The sequence below is a fragment of the Bactrocera tryoni genome, chromosome 1 (assembly GCF_016617805.1).
Source record: "Bactrocera tryoni isolate S06 chromosome 1, CSIRO_BtryS06_freeze2, whole genome shotgun sequence".
Lineage (NCBI taxonomy): Eukaryota > Metazoa > Arthropoda > Insecta > Diptera > Tephritidae > Bactrocera > Bactrocera tryoni.
The window spans coordinates 1,065,222-1,086,599 of record NC_052499.1 but is presented as its reverse complement, the minus strand read 5'-3'; the positions used below and the strand labels follow the sequence as shown (position 1 = coordinate 1,086,599).

At 36.6% G+C, this 21,378-nt stretch overlaps 1 protein-coding gene across 10 annotated transcripts in view; it reads left to right on the top strand.

Moving 5' to 3' along the window:
• The window catches only part of LOC120767088 (RIMS-binding protein 2), a 45,883-nt gene that overhangs the window by 12,004 nt on the left and 12,501 nt on the right, over positions 1-21,378 (top strand). For 2 of the 10 annotated variants that reach the window (XM_040092958.1, XM_040092966.1), the window contains exons 2-20: positions 4,196-4,323; positions 4,434-4,532; positions 4,676-4,918; positions 5,450-5,570; positions 5,630-5,665; positions 5,736-6,232; positions 9,924-10,488; positions 10,555-10,666; positions 10,940-11,085; positions 11,154-11,354; positions 12,008-12,198; positions 12,285-12,686; positions 12,750-13,011; positions 13,112-13,344; positions 15,381-15,470; positions 17,628-18,206; positions 18,779-19,084; positions 19,873-20,155; positions 20,466-20,471. In XM_040092958.1, the coding sequence (XP_039948892.1) occupies positions 4,204-4,323; positions 4,434-4,532; positions 4,676-4,918; positions 5,450-5,570; positions 5,630-5,665; positions 5,736-6,232; positions 9,924-10,488; positions 10,555-10,666; positions 10,940-11,085; positions 11,154-11,354; positions 12,008-12,198; positions 12,285-12,686; positions 12,750-13,011; positions 13,112-13,344; positions 15,381-15,470; positions 17,628-18,206; positions 18,779-19,084; positions 19,873-20,155; positions 20,466-20,471 (4,492 nt within the window). In that variant the 5' untranslated portion in view covers positions 4,196-4,203. The remainder of the gene's footprint in view (positions 1-4,195; positions 4,324-4,433; positions 4,533-4,675; positions 4,919-5,449; positions 5,571-5,629; positions 5,666-5,735; positions 6,233-9,923; positions 10,489-10,554; positions 10,667-10,939; positions 11,086-11,153; positions 11,355-12,007; positions 12,199-12,284; positions 12,687-12,749; positions 13,012-13,111; positions 13,345-15,380; positions 15,471-17,627; positions 18,207-18,778; positions 19,085-19,872; positions 20,156-20,465; positions 20,472-21,378) is intronic. The other 8 variants (XM_040092959.1, XM_040092967.1, XM_040092961.1 and 5 more) reach the window with 7 other exon arrangements.

Sequence of the window (21,378 nt, the reverse complement as noted above, 5' to 3'; positions counted from 1 at the left end):
GTCACGAAGTTTGTAACACCCAGAAGGAATCGTCGGAGACCCTATAAAGTATATATGTATATAAATGATCAGCATGTTGAGCTGAGTCGATTTAGCCATGTCCGTCTGTCTGTCTGTCCGTCTGTCCGTCCGTCTGTCCGTATATATACGAACTAGTCCCTCAGTTTTTAAGATATCGTTTTGAAATTTTTCAAACGTCATTTTCTCTTCAAGAAGCGGCTCATTTGTCGGAACGGCCGATATCGGACCAGCTGTATAGCTGTCATACAAACTGAACGATCGGAATCAAATGCTTGTATGGAAAACTTTCACATTTTACAAGATATATTCACGAAATTTGGTATGTGTTATTTTCTAAGGCAACAATGTAATCTCCGAAGAAATTGTTCAGATCGGCTAACTATAACACATATCTGCCATACAAACTGAACGATTGGAATCAAGTTCTTGTATGGAAAACTTTCACATTTGACAATATATCTTCACCAAGTTTTGTATCGATTATTTTCTAAGGCAACAATGTAATCTCCGAAGAAATTGTTCAGATCGGTTAACTATAGCATAGCTACCATACAAACTGTACACATAGTTACTAAAAGAAATGCAAATGTGAAGGGTATATTTGCTTCGGTGCAGCCGAAGTTAACGTTTTTTCTTGTTTAATCGTGTTCTTGCTACTTTACGCACTAAAACCATAACTTATTCGCTTTTATCTTCCAGCACATTATGCCAATCGACGCTGGAATAACTTTATTTCAGTTTCTGCTTTTTTCTCCCAATACATTACATATGTAGTGCCGCTTGTGTCTTGTTCCATCTCTCCATTTATATTGTATTGTCGCCCTTTCAGTCGCGAGCGATATCAAATGTGTAAGCAGAATAACTTGTCCCATCTCAAAGCTCTAAACTATTGCTTAAATTTTGTTTGGCTTTTAGATGGATTTTCACATCGCCAACATTGAGCAGGGTCATTGAATTTCGTTAGAGTACAGTAAATATATGTGGAGGTGTGATTTTGTTGTACTAGCGCTTTTTTCCGTACGTTATTTGCTATTCTTCAGCTTGAGTTTTGGTTTGGAGAATAATTGAGGTAGAGGGGTGGATAAAACTAATTATAATTTTTTGGGAGTAAAAGTTTAAGCGACTCGAGATTCATTCTTTCGTTATTGAGTTTTGTACAAGTTAAAAGGCTTAAAAAACATCATTTATTTTACAGATAAGGAGGATGTGCACCTTTAATATTTGAAAGAAAATAAGTCTTTATCTTGAGGTACAGTTCTTAAAAATATGTATTCTTGTTTTTATATTCTACATAGTTTAATAGTTTTGTTCACCTAACGGTTGTTTGTATCACCACAAAATAATCGAGTTAGATATAGGGTTATGTATGTATATACATATGTATGATAAGGGTGACTAGACGAGTTGAAATCCCAGTGAATGTCCGTCTGGCCGTCCGCCCGTCGGTGTAAGGGTGAAAAAATTAATATATCTTAATGAAATATAGGGCAACTATGGGATAGAGTTTTTGAAAAAGTGTGCATGGCAAAGCCCTATGATAGGTTTAATGCACATATCACCTAAACCATTAAAGCTACAATGACCAACTTCGCCTAGAGCGAATATTATAAGAACTCATACCGACAGTGTGAATATGGATGAAATTGGATGATAACTGTTAAAAACTACTTTCTTATTTGTTACTTACTTCTTATTTAATATAAGAGGAAATTAGAATTAATTTAATATAAGGTTTATAATATTTAATCATTTTGTGAGTTATTGGCTGTGTTCTGATATTTCTTATTGGTTCAAAATCATATGGAGAACTTTTCCTTTAAATAAAAATTAAAAGTTCAGTTTAATTAAAATTATATTCCCGATATTAGTGTGTTAAGGTTCAAAAGCGCCAGCCAACCTCAAATTGCAACAAAGCACCACGGCATACATATGCACAGACCTGAAAGTTACTCATACGCCACCGCAATTCAGCAGCTTTCAAACTCGCTTAATCATATTTGCTGTCAATGTGCAGTCTGCCCGTATCCAGTAAACGGGAAAAACAACTTTATAAATGGCACACCAAAATTCAATAAACCAGAGAGAATGAAATGAAATTTAATTTCATCAAGGTGAAGCCGAGAAGAGATCATAATACGGTTGTACATAAAGCGATTAATATTTGTGTACTGAGAGAATGAAACCTGGTACAAAGCTTGTAGTGCACAAACATGTTGCATGTAAATCAATAAGAACTATGTATGCGAAAGCATTTGCAAATACCTCTAACCATAGTAAATTAATGGATTTTGAGTCGACTAAATCAGTTATAGTTGCATTCGTACAGCGAATTAAGTCAGTTCATCGTTCATGTCATTATATACATATAAATAGGAATTCAGTACCTTTATTTTATACAAGAATTCAATAGCACATATGCATAGTTTTTATCGAGGAGACTGTCCCGACCGCCTGAATCCCGAACGTGCAATGTTTGTCGCGAAGCGCTTCCCTTATGTTCTAGTCATTTCTTCTTAAGAGATCTACTGTAGGGTCTGTAAACACAATATTTTGAAATTTTTTTGGTACTTTAAGCCGCCATATTCTGTATATTGTGTTCCAAGGTAGATGTCCAATACAGATCCCTGTCGCCAGCTTTGGTGATTTTATATCATAAGTAGCACATATACGTACATATGTATGAATAAAGAATAGACACGCAATTGAGAATTGTATTTCGGCAGCTGTTTTGATAGTGAACGGAAGTTATTGAGTCGTTTGATGGACGATCACTGGTGCTAATTTGGCTGCTTGCCTGTCGTGAGTAGGTTACGTGCATTCGGTGATGGTACATACTTTCCGGCTGTGGCCGTCGTCCACTCACATCGGCGTTTCCGCTTTGCCTTGCCGTTGGCTGCTTAAAAACACGGTCAGCAAAGCAATTAACCCAAAGTTCAAAGTTCAAAAGCATCTGAAGATAGCGGAAAGTGCGCGTGAAAATCTACAAATGTGTGTGTATTCAAGTAAAACATGTGCAAATGCTTACATATTTACATATGTATCTACGTACTGTATGTGAACAATGCGTAAAATGTATACATACATATTTGTACATGTATGTATGCAAGCACTGGCAGACTGCAGTTCTTCTGTTCACTTGCCGTTGCAGCAGCTGTTTACTCCTTCTTCTTTAGAAGCATACACACTAGTTTTCATACTTGTTCGTTCAAGCATCGAGTGTTTTAATGTTTTTGTATTTTGCAAATGTGGCTTGGCGCGTGCCAGAGCCCCCGTACGTGTCGTTGTCAAAAAATGTTTGACCTCATTTCGTTTGCTTACGAATACACGTGCACAAATGTGCACCAACTCTCAGTCGCCAACTTCCTCACTCACATCTACATTTGCAGAGTCGACCGGCGGCTACAGTCGCCCATAGTGAGCTTGAGTTTAAATCCGCACATCGGCTGCCATCTTCATATTTCATTTGCTCACCCCTTTCTTGGCTGCAGCGTCCACTACATTCCATCCAATTTAAAACCTTCTGCCCCTTTGCGGTTACTGCTCAACACTTTAGTTTTAGCTTTAGTTCTCGCTATAAAAGGCGTTGCTGTCCATTTTAAAATTTGGCTCCGCTGTTGGATGTTATAAAGGAGTAAGCAAAACGAAGGAAACGTAAGAGAAATATTTGCACACAGTTCTAAATACATGAGTACGCGGCGGTTAGCGGCTGTGAACCAGTGAACTGACTTGGTTTTAGTGCAGTAGAATCCTATAAAGCTGCCTAATAAAAACTCATGTGATGTTCGGCATCTCTTGCGAAATTGTATGTATGTAGTTACATTCATGTATATAATATATATTTTCGAAACCTAATAGTATTCAAAGTGAGTTTTCATATATTTGGCTTTGTTGTAATTAAACAACAAACACTAATTTTTACTGTATTGAATTTGGACTCAGTCAATATAAACTAATTAATCGTTAGGACGACAAATTTAATATCCACCTCTGTATCAGACATTATGTCTTTGTTTACTTGTATTTTTCTTCTAATGCTCATTGTTTAACCAAGACAATGTACCTAACATTGAAACTAAAGCGAAGCGATTTAAAGTTAAAGTTAACTGCTATTTATCCGACACCTCATATATGTTACACTCGTGTTGATATCTTTACTTTCTTTGTTTTATTGCAGTCGCTAAAATGCCGTACGAGTCCATGCACCATCATCAGTCATCAGCGCCCAACGGCATGTTGGACTCATTGAGTTTGCAGCTCCGCGATGCGGAGATGCGCCGCACTGAAATTGAGCGCGCACACCAGGTAAAAACCAGCAATAAAGTCAAAAGCAAATTACAACTTTAACAAAATTTATGATTTTAATAAACTATTACTGCTTCTTTTGCTGTGTTTTCATTTCGGCTTGGTAACAGGAAACGTTGGCACAAATACGCAATATGTCGAGCAGCAGTCGCCCGGACACAGAAGCTGTAGAGAATCTGCAATCGCGCGCGCGTGAACTTGAGAAAAAAGTGAGTTGGTAGAGTGTTTAATTAAACTTGCGGCGCGACACGGGTGCCGAGCTCTTACCGTAGTGAAAACAATTTTCTAAAGCTGATTTCATCTTTTGCGTTGGTTAAATCAATATAATCAATTTTAACGCTACCAATTTTAGGTCGCTTTGGAAAATGTACGCTGCGAGGAATTGCAAATTGAATTAACGTCCGCATTGAAGGCGAAGGCTGCGCGTTCAGGCGGTAGCGACCGAGGCAACTATGGCGGCATTTCAGCATCAAGCGCAAATGCTTCTTCAGCGGCCGCCATATCGGGCACAAGTTCCACTGTCACGTGGGCACCGACAATCAGTCATCAGGACCAAGGCTCTGAAATTGATATAATTATGGCGAAAATTGAACAGGTGACGAACTGCCAGGCAATAGCTTTCTAATTCCATTGGTTTAAATCAAGAGCGCAAATAGGTATTTTCATAGCAACCATCTACACAATTACCCCTTTCGGAAGATTTCGTACAAAGGGATAAATGAATTTATTCATCCCGACGAGCTCATCCGCATGAGAGTTTATGTGTTTAATTATCTTTTTTTGATTTGAAATTATAGATAACAGGCATGTTTTGCATTTTGATTCGCTAACAAATCCATATGCGTTTCCAAACCAATATGAACCGTTAGTTCTTTCCTTCAAAAATAACGCGAAGATCTGGCAAGGTGGAAATCTCAAATTTTTGGGCATTGCCTTTGTAGAAAAACTTAGCAATCCTCCTAGAGTAATGTTTCTAAAAACAAATATATTCTTAAAGCACAGATGGATCTCACGATTCAAAGAAACATGAAGTATTTTTCTTTTGAATTTAAAAATTACTCAATTGTGTTTGCAGCTGAAAAATAATGTGTATTACTTTCGCATTAATTTGCTTTTTTTTCTCCAGGATAATCGCGTATTGGCCGAGCTGGAGCAGCCCCGTACATCGGCCAAGGGCATGTCTTCGATGCCAACAAGTTCCATATTGAATAACACTAATAGCGAATTTCAAACCATATCAAAAAACGGTAAGCTATGGTAATATCGGCATATATTCAACATCATAATGAAAACTTATACATTTCAGAATTAGAAGAAGAGTTGAACCGTTATAAGCGAGCAGGTTAGTAAGGATTATAGACTAGCATATAATTTTTGCAATTACTAATTTTAACAAATTAAAATTCACGCAGTGTTGGGCGGCACAAGCGGCACCGCCGTCGGTAGTTCGGCGCTCACCAGCAGCTATGGTACCGCAGCCACCACCGGCGCTGGTGGCCTACCATCATCGCTTACCTCCACACTGCCGAATGGCGCTAGCGCCATGTCAGCCGCATTAGTTGGTAGTGGAGGCAGCGGCGGTGTTGGTGTTGGCGTTAGTGCAGGTGGTGGCAGCAGTGTCGGCAGTGGGGGTGGTAGTGGCGGCAGTGGTCCAGGCGGTGGCGGCGGCGGCGGTGGTGTTATGGGCCTCTCATCTATATCAGCGCTGGTGCCCAACTCCATTGGCGGTATATCGTCGAGTTTGAGCAGTCATGCCATACAATCGATGAATACGGCCGCGTCCGCCTATGGCGCTGGTCCCACGTCCGTTGAGAAACTGCTAAGCGGAACAAGTGGAATCGCTGGCGGCATTCCACCATTGCCGGTAAATATTCATACGATGAAGTCTATGCCATCAGCATTAAGTCAGGTAAACTATTTTTAATAATGAACGAAACAAATCACAAATTACAAAAATAAAAACAAATCAGAAAATCACTTAGTAACTTATTCGAAAACTACTATTGACTTCCATATGTATCAATTCAATCGTTTATCGAATACAATCAATTTCAATCAGAATAACATACAATCGTACTAACAAATTCGAATTGGTTTCGCTAAGAATTTCGCAATTTCGTTCTAATTGTTTGATTTTGTATTGAATACTAACTCATCCGCTTGTTATGCGAAAGAGAGCATCAGGCAAATGCAAAAGTTATTGGTAAAACGTGGAATGCCAATGGATTTGCAGCGAAAGCACGACTGTTGACTGAGCGATTTGATTTGCGATTTCCTTGAGTTTTCAAATTTAAATCTTCACCGAATATTACTTCGATGCTTTCATTATATCATCTTTACGAACGAGAGTTAATTTTAAAGCTCAATAATACATATGAACAAATAAATGCAATACTTTTTAAAATTCCAAATGTGTAAAAATAAATTGTTTAAGTAAAAGACTTAGAGATCGCTCAAATCACTACATGCTTTCGAAGTAAATGTGTGGTATTATTGTTGTGCAGTAGTTTCATTATTGAAAATAATTTCATATATAATTTATGGCTTACTAATTTCTTTTAAAAAACAAAAACAAGTGAGTAATTTTTTCTAACTTTGAAAATGAGTCCTGTGTTTTACAATTCTTTTCACAAGCCAAATTCCAATTGCGTATGTTTGTGAAATTCCCTTTTAATCTATTTTCTTGAAAATTTTACTATTTCATTTATAATTCCGTTAAAGAATGTTTCCTTACTATAAAAACCACTTTTGAACATTTTGAATTGAAACTTTTTTAGAAAATTCTTTTAAACGTAGTACTCAGTGTTAGAGTTAATTAATTAAAAACTTGTAGTAATTATTATTTTTCATAAACAATCTGTATGATTGCACTTTAGAAATACGACACTGAAATACACACAATTGACTAATTTTTACTAATGATCATGATATGTGATCTTATGATGGGATTAATAAGTACTTCATTTTTATGATAGCCTCTTCATTTATACTGTTCATTAAAGTATAACGGCAAGCCATGACACTAAGCTCATTTTTGACATGCCTCACTTCTTCTTCTTCTTCTTAATTGGCGTAGACACCGGTTACGCGATTATAGCCGAGTTAACAACAGCGCGCCAGTCGTTTCTTCTTTTCGCTACGTGGCGCCAATTGGATATTCCAAGCGAAGCCAGGTCCTTCTCCACTTGGTCCTTCCAATGGTGGAGGTCTTCCTCTTCCTCTGCTTCCCCCGGCGGGTACTGCGTCGAATACTTTCAAAGCTGGAGTGTTTCCGTCCATTCTGACAACATGTCCTAGCCAGCGTAGCCGCTGTCTTTTAATTGGCTGAACTATGTCGATGTCGTCGTATATCTCGTACAGTTCATCGTTCCATCGAATGCGGTATTCGCCGTCGCCGACGCGCAAAGGACCATAAATCTTTCGCAGAACTTTTCTCTCGAAAACTCGCAACGTCGACTCATCCGTTGTTGACATCGTCCGAGACTCTGCACCATATAGCAGGACGGGAATTATGAGTGACTTATAGAGTTTGGTTTTTGTTTGTCGAAAGTGGACTTTGCTTCTCAATGCCTCACTTACTAATTTAAAAACACATCAGTCATTCGGAGGTGGCTTTAAGACTTTAAGGTCAGCAGTAAGGAGTCAACTATAAAACGGAGATTCAATATACGAAACAACCACAGACACTGCATCAAAAGTTGAACAAGTCATTGTGTGTATTTTCTGAGTCTTAAACTTTTCGGTTTTTTTTACGTTCAACGTTTATATACATATATTTAATTGTATAGTAAAAAGAGCAGCTTTTTAAATAACCGTTCAATAATGTACGCATTTATTAAACTTTTTTACCTTTTCAACAATTTGCATGCCGACTGTTCTGATTTCTTAATTATATAGTTTTGAACTTTATGGATGCTTGCCGATATGGTGTTTTTAAAGGGGAACGGTTTAGAAAAAGCGGGCAAGGAAGTTTAGCAGTCAGATACTGGTTTTGTGTTTTTGGTATTTACTTTCCTTCAAGTTTACTGGAGGTTGTGCTTTGAAACGGTTGAGCCAAGTTGTGTGTTTAAACATAAAACTATTTTAATAATGTTCGACTTCAGCGCATCGCAACGAGTTATTTCATGTCGCTCATTGTGGTGTGTTGAGAAATTGAACTAAATAGGCGGTTAGTCATGAGTTTTACAAATATTTCGATCACAACAGCGCCTATCACTAAATGCCTGCAAATATTAAAGCAAATTTTTCATAATTTCTCTGCTCAAGTGCCACCTGTTCGGTCAAATTGTGTTTATCAGATATGTTTGGGCCGACATCATGGCTTGAAAGCTTTTAATTTTCAACTTTCTGTTTAATATATCCTATGGATGTATGTATGTGTACGCTTGTGAGTGTTATGTATTGAACGTATGCAAATTGAAAAAAAGTTATGTAGATATATACAGTTATCCATTGCATATGATTACATTGAGAATAACGTTTTTCCTTTGATTTCGACTGGACTTGGTATGAGTGTATTTTTATATGCTTATGTATTCAAATTACTTAGTTTTCTTTCCACTCCCGCTTTGCTCTGTTCATTAGTTGCTGCAGAAATGTTGTAGCAGAAATCGCTTAAGTATGTCTTCAAATTACATACATACATATGTACTTGCATAGTTACAAGAGTTGAGAATTACTTTCGCTGGCGCTCGCATTAAAACATTCTAACTTCATGATTCACCTGTGTACGAGTATGTTCATTTGTTTTCGTCTGAGACGACATTTCATATTACAGGAAATATAATGGATCTTCATCTAGAAGGACATCAGTAGATATATAAGCATATATTCACATTTCTCGTACATTAATTCGTACATAATCGTATTTAGCAGCATCCTATCTAATGTATATTACCAATTTTATACAAACATATTTAGATCTTATGTATGTGTAATATAATGTTGCACACATACATATATACATACTCGTCTCGTTCATGAATATTTTGTCATAAAATTTCCTTCTAACTGAAAGTGAAGTAACGGTAACTGAAAGCAACAATTTTTCATTTCTCTTTCCTTCTTTCATATGTGCTGTTGTCTTTTTCATTCTTTCTTTTTTAACATAAATGTTTAAAATAATCGTATAACTGAAAATATTTAAATTGTGATACACCAACCATTCTCTCACCGTTCAACTATATTGTGTCAACGTAATCAAAAACTTCCTGTTTAAAATCTTTTATACATAACTAATTAATACATACATATGTTGTCCTTTTCTAAATATCTCGCTGTCACTTATCAATCAAAAACAAAACTGCGGTGTTTTTCCTTTTTTTCTTTTTGTGTCTCTATATATTTGCGCTCTCTCTTTCTCTCTCTTGACTCCCAATTTGTGTGTGTGTCTGTTTTTGTGTACTTTGTCCACACCATATACTAATCTTTACCAAAATAACTGTGTAAATTTTGAAATTAAAAAACTTATAAATTTGTATGCCAATTAAACTAAACACAATATTTACTTGATAATATATTATAATCCCTAAATGAAAACGCAATTACTTTGAAAACTCGCAAAATAACACGAAAACATTGAAAATGAAATTATAAAATAGCGTGGCACAATACAACTGTATAATTTGCAGAGCACAACCATGCCCATCTTGTCGTTGAACGCGCATAACATACCGACCGGTACGAGCAGTTACTCGGCACTGGGGCTAAGTGGTGCCGGCACTGTTGGAGTGCCGTCGCTGGGCTCGTCGCTGACACACCCCGCCTTGGGTAATATGCTCGATACGAGTACCCTGCTCGGCACTACTGGTTTGTCGGGTTTGAGCGGAGTGGGGGGCGCTTCTTCGTTGTATGGATTGGGCGCTGGCCCCGGCATTGGTGGTTTGAGTGGAATTACCAGTGGTCTACCTAATTCTTATGTCCCACCCTTCATTGACGTGGGCTCGAGCACCTCATATCCCTACTCGTCGGCTGCATTGCGTACTGCTACAAAAATGAAAATGCTCGATGAGATTGATATACCGTTGACACGTTATGGAAATCGCAGCTCGCCGTGCTCACCGATACCGCCCAGCACGTGGGGACTCGATGAGTTCACTGATGGTTTGAGTGCTTCAATGTTACATAATCGTGGCAATTTGGCGTTGGGGGCATTGGATTTGGAAAGTGAGTGTGGTACATGTGGCAAACCGTGTATGGTAGATTACATAACGGTATCTTTTGCATTTGCAGCGCGAAATCATAATTTAAATGGCGTTAGTGAACCACAAGTAGACATGTTGGACATACCGGGCAAGGGACGGTGCTGCGTCTTCATAGCGCGTTTTCCATACGATCCACCAGAGTAAGTACGGCATAGTAGTAGTAAAAATGGTTGGTGAAATCAAGGAGTTGTAAACAACTATAAGTAAGTGTAACTTCAAAATGGTTAGTGCTAAGATGAGGATTAACCCGGGAGCTTAAGGCCGTTTTCAGGCTTTTGATGTACAATTTGTTATAATTTCTTTTATTTTTTCCGCTCTAATTTTCGGAAAACTGAATTGCAGAAGCAGTTTTACTTTTGGCACTCTCTATTATGTTGCCTTTTTATTGACGATTTCTGCATTTACTTATTTAGGGAAGCTGAAGGTGAATTATCGCTTTGCGCTGGTGATTATTTACTCGTTTGGACGAGCGGCGAACCACAAGGCGGCTATTTAGATGCCGAATTGCTAGATGGTCGGCGAGGTCTAGTACCTGCCTCGTTTGTGCAACGTTTGATTGGTAATCCTTAATTCACAATGAACTGCATTTTATCAAGTAAAAGCTGGTAACTCTGTATTGACTTGCAGGTGATGATCTTTTGGAATTCCATCAAGCAGTACTGTCGACTTTGCGTGACGCCGAGGATGGCTCTATGCAATGTGACACTACTTCGTTGCCCTCGCTGCCACCTCACAACCCTTTGCTCACACACACCCAGGAGGACTTGGCACGCTTGAGTGAGACGCACACAGATTTGGAACACGATCAAGATGACATAAGTGATAATGGTGAGTACCATTTGATGACACAAGCATACCATGCCAACCGATTTATAAATTTATTATATGGACATAGATATATGATGATTAAACTTTATTTTGATTGTTTATTTTCTCAAATAATTGATTTAATTTAATTTCGATTGTTTTCCTCTTACCGTTCTATGCTTTTGGTGTTTCTTTAATTTGTTTTTGTTAATGTAATCTGGATGTGGTTGAAACGTGAGCAAGTATACTCCGACATGCGAACTAGCTATATAGGTTCATCGTGGCCATTGAATCAGTTGTTTCTAGGTTCAGCGCCAGCATTTGAAGGCTAGTTGAAATTTTACGAAAACCTAATTCAAATATATTAAAAGTTAACACATACATTATGATTAGTAATAAAGCTAGTACACGAGTATGTGCAATGTGAGATTACAAAATATTATCATTCGCTAAAGATGCTGTAAATAATTTGTTGTCCGCCCAACTTCCCTACTCTTACGTAAACATACATTATTTTAATACTATTCTATAATGTTTGTTTCCTACTTGATTTTTATTTCATACACATTTGATTTATGTATAAAGCATATGTGGATGCTCAGATAGAGCTTGAACTTTTTCGATTTGATTGTTAAGGTTTTTTTCTTATCGATGTATATTTATCTGGTTCGCAGTTCCAGCACCGAAGCACTTAACGTTGGAGCGCCAGCTAAATAAAAGTGTGCTTATCGGTTGGTCACCACCAGAACCAGTAGGCTATAATCTCATTGACAGCTATCATGTCTATGTGGACGGCGTCCTGAAAGTAACGGTAAAGGCCAATGAGCGGACACGAGCGCTTATAGAGGGCGTAGACTCAAACAGGGTAAAAATATAAAATATACTTTTCATATATGAATTATATGATTATAATATTATATTTATGCCTTAACACTCATTACATGAACCCAGCCACATCGTATCAGCGTGCGTAGTGTTACACAGAATCGACAGACATCACGCGATGCAGCATGTACAATGATTATTGGACGCGACACCTCGCATTTAGGGCCTTCAGCGGTGCGAGCTTCGCACATTACGTGTTCATCGGCGGTCATATCATGGTTACCGGCCAACTCAAATCATCAGCATGTGGTGTGTGTGAATAATGTAGAAGTGCGTACGGTCAAACCGGGTGTCTATCGTCACACCATTACCGGGCTGGCCCCGAGCACACAATATCGAGTCACAGTGCGGGCTAAACACTTGCGAGCAGCGGGTGGTCAACCTACACCAGGACGTCCGCAGGAGGAAGCACCGGGTGCGTATGCTGATTTCCGTACGTTGACTAAGGGCTTGCCCGACCCGCCACAGGTGAGTTCGAAGTAGAAGAAAACTGTTTTCGAACTTAAAATACCCACTTGAATATCTTTTCAGGATATCCAACTTGAGGCTGGTCCTCAAGATGGTACCATTTTGGTGACATGGCAGCCGGTTAACCGGCCAACATCTTCTGGCCCCGTAACCGGCTATGCTGTGTACGCCGATGGTAAGAAGGTAACAGACATTAACTCACCAACTGGGGATCATGCGCTCATCGATATCGGCAAACTGGGCGTATTTAATCCACGTGCGGTCACCATACGCACCAAATCGCGAGACGCACAATCAGCCGATAGCGCACCCATACTAATACCAAGTGAGTGGCTGCAATTATTGAATGATTAAAAATATGGTTGAACTGGTTAAAGCAAGTTATAACATTTATAATTTGATGTTTTCACTAATTTCAATTATAGATACTGTGCGCAGTGCAGTAGGTCGTCGAGGGCCTCAACAAATGGGCATGGGTCCGCAACAAATGCAACCCGGCACCCATGGCATGCCCGGTCAAATGAACATGCCCGGCCAACCGCTTCAGCAGCAGCAACATATGATGGGCCAAGATCCGAATCAATATGACCCAAATCAACAAATGCAACACGGACAACAACAACAAACCGGACAACAACAAGGGCAGCCAGGACAACAGGTGAGCTATACAAACCATTAATGGCAGGCAAATTATTATTATAAACAAAAACAACATAACACGAAGAAAATAAGTACACTCACTACAAAACTTAGAACATTCGATTCCTACTATCGATAACAGTCGATATCATTACGTATTTACGTACGTAAATAAATATAGCCACATATATGTACACACAAACTGCTGCATATTGTACATAAATATGAAAGTGCCAACAAAATGGTTACAACCACATTCCTCCTTTCTACAAGTTTTCAATTAATTGGTATACAATTTAAAAGATTTTCAACGTTTATGTTCCCATGTATCTACAAATCAATTGATACCACTAAATTTATGCGCGCTGTACATATGTATATACATACATGCATACACAATATACAAGCAGACAGCCAAAGGATAAAAGTTCATTTTTGCCTTTTTTTAAATAAATCGCGACCAACACACACTCACAAACCGCACAAGCACTGAATACTATACTAACCCAGCAGGAATTGTTTGTTGTTGCATTAAATCGATAAATTAAAGGCACAAGTGTGTTCTTTTCTTTGCGTTTGCCTCAAGTTTCTTTTGTTAATTAAATATAAATATGTATATGTATTGAACATAACACCATTCGACTTTCGTATACACTATACTTGGAATTTTTGTATAAAATGCTGCTTAAACTTTTTATAAATCGTTATTTTGAAATGAGATAATTATTTAATAACGTTCCAAGCAATATTTTTAAGTTTTAAGTTTTTACGAACATAGCTTATTAACTTGTGAAATATTACATTATAAATGTATGGATGCAAAATTCGAATGGAAGCGCGAAAAAGACCACCGCTGACCACGGTGACTGAGACAAAAATTCTCTGTATTTAGTCAAATGATGATTCTGTAAAGGTTCAGCTCAAGCATCGTTCTTAGTGGGTTAAAACACTTAGTAAAAAAACCATTAGCACATGGGAAAACTTGAAAACGCGGTAAAGATTTTTCGGAAATAAAAGTATTTACTTAGATGGCCATTTCGTCCTATATCTACATATGTATATGAAGTTATTTTAATCAAAGTAATAAATTATCATAATTTAATCATAATTCCAATTTTGCTTGCTATTTGTTGCTGTTACAATTATAAAAACTTTACGAAGATTTTCACTCTTCCATTTGCAATATTTCTCTTCGGTCTTCAACTTTAACTTTTCTTAACTTCTTACTTCTTCTTCTTTAACTGACATCTGTTTGCCCAACTTTTGAATTATCTTCTGAAATTTAACAAAATTTCCTTCCAAGAAAAATGCCACTGTACTACAACATTGCCCGTTTTTCTGCTTTCATTTTTTATTCCAATAAATAAGATTGAATAAATATTTTATTTTGTTGTGTTTTCTGAGCCTAAAAATGTAAGCTGAGTACTACTAATCAACAAGTTTGCACCGTCTTCACTTCTCAACCTAATTGTTGCTTCCCACAGGTCCCATATTTTGAGCCCCATTTTACCTTAAATTTTTTTTAGAATAATAACAGAGTTCTGAAAAAAGTATGTGTATAAATTTTGGTTACACTGTAAACGGTTTAAAACTAACTAATGGAAAAAGCAGTGAGCCTCACGCTTTTCCAGCATGCCTACTGAGTTTGGAAGAAACTGAGTATTTTTCAATGTTCATGTCATTTATTAATTTTTGTGACTTGCGCACTGTTTTCTGGAATTTCATTAAAGGAGTTTATATGAGTTTTTGAAATAAATTTAACATTTAATTGAAAACTTATTGTACTGTTTATGGTTGATTGCCCTAAGTTGTATATAGGATATTAATAATTCAAGAATTTATGACTTATGTACTTATTTTCTAAATGCAAAACATATATACATTACAAAACCCGTACAAATCAAACTACTAGTAGTAAACAATCAATCAAGTAAACAATTTTTAACATTCAATCAAACAAAATCAAAAAGAAAAAAACCAAAATCAAACCAACCAACATTTTACAACAATTTTCATAAAACCCAAACGCATCCATCTATAATACTCGCACTGCAGCCTGACGGAAGCCATGGCTTATTAGGTGGGCTGCTCGGTGGCCTCTTCTCAAAACCCACTACTCAGAGTCAAGTGAATCAGAATGTCAATGTAAGTTACTCACCCAACAACACATAAACTTAACACATACTTACTTACTAACTTGTCTACTTTAATGAATTACTTAATTGTTTATGTTATAAAATATTGATTATTCAAAATAATATTATATTATATACCTAAAGAGACATTGCTACATAATATACGAAATATTAGTTTTACCTATATTTATTATTAAACACGTACAATTAGCAGCTAGTCTTGCTGGCATTAAGCATCATTATCGACCTCAACGCCATTTTCCAACACTGTTTCTTCCTGTACCAAGTACCATACTGATAACTGAATGCATTTGAATGCTTAACACTTAGTTAAACAATTGTTTTGTTAATAAACAATATAATATTTTAGTTTTATACGTTTACATACATATGTACAATAGCATTAATCACATACTCATCATTATTACATCCTACATTTTGCTTGCGAACAGAAACTAAAAACCATATCACTTCTTACATCAAAATTGCCCACATAAATATGTATGTGTGTCGCTTTTAGATTTAGTCCTATTGTGATCCTAGCGGATGTGTAGTATTTGAAAACCGAATCTCCTACCAGTTAACCGAATTTCCTACCAGTTACCCAATATAAGTACTTCAATTGATATTTATTTTTAGTGGAATAATGGTCATATTTAGTTTCGAAACAATTACAAATTTAATTGGCTTTCAAATACGTTTTGTAAGATTTGACAAAAACTGCCTTGAAAATAACGCTAGCATCACGAAATGAGGCACAGCATAGGAATTTTCTGCTAGGGATGATAATCGATCATATTTTTTATAAAAGCTATAATTTCGAAAGAAAAATACATGAAACCCGTTACATATTTCTCAGAAATAATATAATATGTACATAAATATGTTCCTCTTATACAATAAAAATAACTCGGGAGCTCCTTTTTTTACGAATTATTAAGGCCCACTAACTCTCTAATTTCGACTAATTTCGAAACAAGTACCAAGTAAGGGACTAATTCTGTATGTCTATATGTATATCAACTTGCAGTTTGGCATAATTTTAAAAATATGTGCATTCTTCGTGAAAATCAGTGAGTTTTGGTTTCAACCAGTTCAACAGCTCAGAAGAATAGCATTTAGCAAACATTTGTGCTTCCTTGTAATTAACTTATTTGTTAAACAATGTCCAAACTTGTCTGATGTTGTTGCATGGTTGCTTCAAGGGCCAACAATATTCATAACTCCTAAATATCATCATTTGCTTTTCAAAAAATTTGATTTGTGCACTGATTACTTTGTGTTTTGGGTTTTTTCTTTAACTTTCGGCATTGCTTGCGAGTACGATTATAACGGAATTGAGTAAAAAAATAATCTTTAATTCTTGAAATTGACATTGTCGTTTTCACAATGAATGCTTTTGGTTGGATTCCGAGATAATTTTCAAAAATATGTATATTTCTTTTTTGTCAGGGGCGTTTCAGTTTTTGATTATCGGCAATTAAACTTTATTAGGCTTAGGGTTGCAGGAAAAGGTCTTCGGTAGAAATTTAGTGTTCTTACTCCAGCAAGTCTTTTCATATCATGAAGTTTCTGTAGAAAATGTAATGAATAATTGCAAACTCTTTGCATTATTGCTACATTCGTGTAGGTAAATTCATATTTTACTCAGCTTAATTTTATGTTTTCTGCGTGATTTATTTCTTCTCAGGCATTCAATGTCGAATCTGCTTTCGTTCTGTACTTGTAGCTCTGTATTTCCTTTATTTCGAAGTCTATATCTTTCCCTATATAAAATATATATAAGAAATACTTACGACACCTCATTGTAATGTGATGCGCCTGTAAATTTTTTGGTATATTTTCGCTTTCCTTTTAATTTTGGTAAAGTTATTTACATACATTCATTAATTAATTTTTGAAAAAGCTAAATGCGATTCATTGCGACGTGAATAATTTTATTAAAAAAAAAAAATAAAACCGTAACATTAAATCAATCAAACTAAATTCCAAAATTTCTTTATAAACAAAATTCATGCCTGATTTATCATTGCTTAACAATATTCGTTCGATTCAATTGAAACAACAACAAATGCTACGAAAACAACATCCAATTCGACGATTCGTCCATCAAAAATTAAAAAAAATTAAATATTAAAAATGCGTGCGCCACTTGCTATAAATGAAGGGCTATCAGCCGGGCACGGGGCAGCGGCCCATGATGCAGGGGCGACCACCTGGTCCGCAGATGATGGGTGGACAACAACCTGGTCAGCAGCCTTATGGTCCACAGGGGCAAATGGGTGCACAACAACGTTTCCCCGGCCAACGTGGTCCCGCTCCGGGGCAGATGCAAGGACAAATGCCTGGTCAATTGCAGGGGCAGATGCAAGGTCAAGGCCAAATGCCTGGGCAAATGCAGGGTCAAATAGCCGGCCAGATGCAGGGTCAAATGCCCATACAAATGCAAGGTCAAATGGCCGGACAAATGCAAGGTGCTATGGGTCCTCGAGGCCCACTAAATCCACAACAACAAATGCAGCAACAGCAACAGCAACATCAGCAGCAGCAACAACAGCAACAACAGCAGGGACAAATGGGTATGGGCCCTGGACAACAACCATTAAATCAACAACAACAACAATTGGCGGCACAAAAGAAACCACGTTATTTCGTCGCTATGTTCGACTATGACCCAAGCACAATGAGTCCAAATCCAGATGGATGCGACGAAGAACTGCCATTCCAAGAAGGTGACACAATCAAGGTATGTGGTAGTGTTGTGGGGTAGACTATAGTAGAATATTGGTATGTAGTAAATGTATAGAACTAGTGTACAGGGTGGTGAGAAAACATACTCTTTACAATTTTCAAAATATAAATAAGAACGGATCAAAATACCACCAGCATTGGTGAAATGAGGTGAGCTAGTATATGAAAAAGTGCGTGGAAGACCTCCAAGGTATGAGGATTACACATATAACCACCACAAGTTTATTTTAAGATATTGATTTTGCCAATCGGAGCGAGAATGAATCGGTTACAGAATCGGCTACTTAATCACTTACATACATATACATACATTAAACAGATCAGATTTACAGTGATTTTTTACACACTAAACCCAAGTTGCATGCCTTAACCGTTAGTCTATTGCTATATGATATGTAATCATCCGCTGTAGTCTTGTGTTCAGAATAAAGAAATAAAACAATTTTTAAGACTTTCTTTTAAGTGTTATTGATGTATTTTTTATGACATAAGAAAATATTCCTTTAATATTTTTGCAATATTTGATGAACTGAAAGCTCTCATCGTTATCATGTCTAATCTACACAGGTTTATGGCGACAAAGACGCCGATGGCTTTTATTGGGGTGAACTTCGCGGGCGTCGTGGCTACGTACCGCACAATATGGTAACGGAAGTGGATGATGGTACCGGTGGTATGGGCCCAATGCCGGGCGGACCTCCGCAGCCTGGTGGTCCGGGTCAAGTTATGCCCGGACAGGGTGGGCCCCAACAAAGTATGCGTAATGTAAGTCGGGACCGTTGGGGTGATATCTATGCAAACATGCCGGTGAAACGTATGATCGCGCTGTATGATTATGATCCGCAAGAGCTGAGTCCGAATGTGGACGCGGAAGTAAGTATGCATGATTGCTTTTCTGGTTTCATTAAAAGATTTTATTTAAATTAGTTAATTTACGTGCCCTTTAACCATTTAAATATTCTATTGTTGTTATTGTTGCTTAGCGTAAGGAAACAAGTAGCGGTTTCCTAGGTGGTTTCATAGATGATCTTTTTGGAACTCCCCAAACAAATAAAAAAGTTACAAGCACTGTGAGTGATTCATTCGATTGTCTTGACTTCAAAAACTTCCTATCTAATGGGAACTCTATCAACCACAAATTGCTACCGATTAGCATAAATTTATTTATTATAATTTCATTTTAATTGCAATCTAATTTATTGCGAAATAGTTTTGTAAAGCTCGAACAGCCCTGTAAAACACATATGTATATGATTTAGTTAATATCAAGCTAGAAATAAGTTCATTGTGATTTCACCTGCAGCATCCACATAAGAAAGTGGGTTCCTTATTACCTTATTTGTGTCCAGCTGTTTATTTGAACGACTTTATTGTCGTGCTGTGACAAAATAATGTAATACAACTGTGTATAAATATCTAGTACGCTCTCAGAGGCAGCCGTTAATCGTCTAATCTACCTAAACAGAGTTGAATCTAGACAATGTATACGCTGTGAAACCGAATTGAATTATATGTAGATCCCACAATCTCAAAAAGAATTTTATTTCGAAGATTATAGAACGCATAAGGTCGAACATACTGATCTATTCGCTACAAACCTTCATTTGTCTCGTCTATCTTAAAAGCAAATTAACGAATTGATATTCTTTTCAAATTCACAGCAAGTGGAATTGAGCTTCAAAACGGGTGAGGTAATACTCGTTTATGGTGATATGGATGAAGATGGTTTCTATATGGGTGAACTGGACGGTATACGTGGTCTTGTGCCGTCAAATTTCCTCGCCGAAGCACCCGATCAGTACAACAATCAAATGGGACCAGCAGGACGTGGTGGCCTAAGTCAACGGGGTAGAGGACAAGGCCCCGGCGCCAGAGGGCCTCCGCCACCGCCCAGAGATAACATGATGCCCGGCATGACTGGGCAACGCGGTTCCATAGGCAAAAGTAAGTCAAATTGGTGTCAATATTTACGTACTCTACAAATGCATACAATACATACATACATACACAATTATGTATACGTATTCGTACAACTTATTTACTAATTACTAACCAACATAAAACAGTGCAACGTGAAAATATAATATATATTTGAAATGAGAAATGATATACAAACATCAATATACGTATACTTGTACTTATAACTGTCTTTTTTATGCAGATTTTCTGTAATTATAAGTTTGTAATTTTTATTCTATTTTCATTTTTTCATTTCATTTTTATTTGCCTTCGAATGAAACAATAAAATGTACAGTTGAAGGTCAGTTTCTACATATTCTTAGATTATTGCCATATACATATCTACTTATTATATACAATATACATATATACTACTGAACTATATACTCTTAAGATAATCATATAATTCTTTAATTTATATTATGTGTTCCATTTGCAATTCGATTAGACTCAACAAAATTCTAGAACAAAAACAAAAAAATGTTTATATTGACAGACATGGGTACTATAATATTCACAAACGCATTATGTGACCAAAGACATTTAACAACATCTTTTGGCATAACAAACTCAGGCGGCTTAAGCTAAAAATCCGGAGCTTTCATTTCTTTCAGTGCAGTTTTTGTCATGCAAACCTCGCGCAAACAAACGATAGCCTGCGTATAAAAATATATTTCACACATTTTACAAGAAGCATAATACTTATACTCGCATATAGCATAAAGAATATAAACTGAAATGCCCGCCAATTACATAACAAAAACAAGAGAAAAGTAAAAAATAAAAAATACAAGCAACAATTTATAATATTATTTTAATGAATTTCCCTTCCAACTAAACTTAGCTGAAATATGCGCACTACATATAAACTTCTAATAAAACATATTATAAAAACTAAAAACTAAAAACAGTAACAATTTGCAAATTTACTCTTTCCTAAGCTTAAACTGTTTCTTGATTCTGAAGTTCTTTTTTTCAGTTGTAATTGTTTCAGTTATTAATTTTATCGTATGCAAGTGTTACGTTCATTCCAATACAAATACGTTGTTTTTACTCGTTCCAGTTCAGTAAAAATAAGTCTTTTCTGTACATATGTATATTCCAATTTTTTTTCATAAATTCTTTTTTGCACATTTTCATTATTTTGTTTAACATCCTTAAGTTTATTGCTTTGTTTGAAAATACAAAAGTTTGCGATATGAAAAGTT